General features: G+C 37.7%; 1 protein-coding gene across 1 annotated transcript; it reads left to right on the top strand.

Annotated features, from left to right (window-relative positions):
* The first annotated feature begins 1,046 nt into the window (after nucleotides 1-1,046).
* On the top strand, nucleotides 1,047-2,159 carry LOC149209906 (F-box only protein 6-like). Its single transcript, XM_089398797.1, has one exon. The coding sequence runs from the start codon at nucleotides 1,047-1,049 to the stop codon at nucleotides 2,157-2,159; it is 1,113 nt and encodes a 370-aa protein (XP_089254923.1).
* Nucleotides 2,160-2,419: the final 260 nt, after the last annotated feature.

The following is a 2,419-nucleotide window of genomic DNA, read 5'->3' as shown; positions in this document are numbered from 1 at the left end:
AGCTCACTCATAGACCACTGAGTTAGATCCTTAGACTCCCCAATAGCAACAACAACCCCATCAAATTTTGCAGGCAAACTTAAAATCTTCTCTACAATTTTTTGATCTTTTAAATCTTCTCCGTAAGACCTAATTTCATTCACTATACCCATAACTCTAGTGAGAAAATCTTGAATAAATTCAGGGTTTTGTGTGCACAAGGTTTCAAATTCTCTTCTTAATCACTGCAACTTAACAATTTTTACCTTATCATTTCCTTGATATGCTCGCTGCAAAGCATCCCATGCCTCTAGTTACTCCAACTAGTCTGGGAAAAATAGAATCATACACTGGTTGGTAGAATAGTTGAATCTTTCTTACGATTTTCCTTTAGCTGGATTCTTTGGTTTTGAGTCCAATGGCAAGTGTGTGAGCATTCAGTATATCCATTCTCTACGAAATCCCACAAATCTTGTTAGAGAAACAATGTTTTCATCTTAATACTCCAAAAACCAAAGTTCTCACCTTTAAACATTGGTATTTGTGGTTGAGAAATATTCATATTGTTGGCCATTGCTGCCAACCGGTGAGCACTCCAACCAATAACTTGAATCTGCACAGGGTCACAAAATTGTGAAAACTCTTGCAAATGGCTTTCACAAACTTTTGAAACCTCCTGTCAACAACACACACTTTACATATAAATCAACTCTCTTAACCTAGCTCTGATACCATGTTAAATCTTTCAACAACATGCATATGAAAACATAAACAAAACTAATAAACAAAAAATAAGAAAAATCTGATTTTCAACCCATGAAGTGAGCTGTCGTTGAAATCTCATATCCTCATAGAAGCAATGAATACATTATTATATAGCCCATATATTTCTAATTTCATTATCCATTATTGGATTAATCTACTTGTCCCTAATAATTTGCTGAATGATCACTGACTTCATCTATAAATTTGCTGCCCTAATAACTCAAAACACAAAATTTGCTAGCTAATTTATCAACTATTACATAGCTTTATTTTAAGCTTTATCTTCCAGAGGGAAAGGCACGATGGAAATGAATGAGGAGATATGGAAGAGATTAACCCAAGACCTGTTAATGGTGGTTTTGGCAAAACTGCCTATGGAAAGCATTGTGAGGTTTCGCGCAGTTTGCAAAAGTTGGAAGGAAATGTTTCAATCCGCGAAGTTTAGAGAGTTGGTGGCCACCTCAGCGGTTTTTTCTAGTGAGGCATTTCTCATTGTTCCGGGAAGGAAACAGTTAACATCCCTTGATTCATCTCAGCCATTGTACGTCAGAAACCTATGGATTGGTATAGAAAGTGGCTACAAATTTCGATGTCTTTCTTTGGATTTTCTTCCGAGCCCTGTTGTTGTGGTGGCAAGTTGCAAGAACATACTTTGTTTTTGGAGTGGAAAAGACGAAATTTACATATGCAATCCTGTCATCCAAACCTGGATAGAACTTCCAGAACGTTTTGAAGATACAGCGTGGGATTTCATTAGTCTAGCTTTTGATACACGCACGGCACTTTGTACCCTTATCATGGGAAGGAATTCCACTTCACAAAATTTTATGGTGGTAGAGATGTATGATTTCAAAACTAATAAGTGGAGTCAATTAGAAACAACTGTGGGCAATCTAGTTCGACCTCAAGGGGAAGGCATACATTCGAATGGGAGATATTATTGGTTAAATGAATTACATGACAGGGATTTCTTGAGCATAGTCGCATTCGATGGAGAACAGAAGCAATGGAATGTAATCAAGGGGCCACCGAACATAAGAGTTGGCATCCTCCGCCGAAGACTTCATGCAACATTTGTTACTGGTTGCGAAGGGCGTATAGTATTAGTTTGTACGGGTCACATTTCTTTATGGGAACTCAGTATAGATGAAGTAGAAGGAGAGAAATGGGCTCCATTTAAACCAGTGGACGTTGAGCACGAATTGAGGAACCTGATGTTTTGCATGGACATGACAGTGAATCACAGTGGCTGCGCATTAGTCTTTCTGCCCGTGACGAATGTTTTTGCGGTTTGGAGCGAGGAAGCAAATAAATTGCAGAAGATAGAGTTTGGACAAATACCTGATTTTTCAGATTATATTGGTTCTCATATTTCAGTGCGTGCCTTCCAAGTAAACAATATTTTCTGGCCCTAGTATACACGGGGCTGCTTATTTCAGTTTTGTTACTGCTTTTGTGTCTTACATACGAACCTCGTTCAGATATTTTTATGGGTGTGGAGAACAGTGGTAGATTTTATTGTTTTTTAAATTCTCTAAACTTGTGTTTGGAGGGTATCTAAAACTGCTATGAATGCGTCTTTTTGTTGTTTGACTTCTGATCTCATATATCAATATTCGTTATCAACACTGTTTTGAATCGACACAGCTGTGTGCCTTTTTTGTAGGAGAGACTA

Source organism: Pinus tabuliformis, chromosome 1_2 (genome assembly GCF_031772625.1).
Source record: "Pinus tabuliformis cultivar Carrire ecotype Pingquan chromosome 1_2, CPIR1, whole genome shotgun sequence".
Taxonomy (NCBI): Eukaryota; Viridiplantae; Streptophyta; class Pinopsida; order Pinales; family Pinaceae; genus Pinus; species Pinus tabuliformis.
The sequence above is the reverse complement of the archived record's forward strand: the minus strand, read 5'-3'. Positions and strand labels throughout refer to the sequence as shown.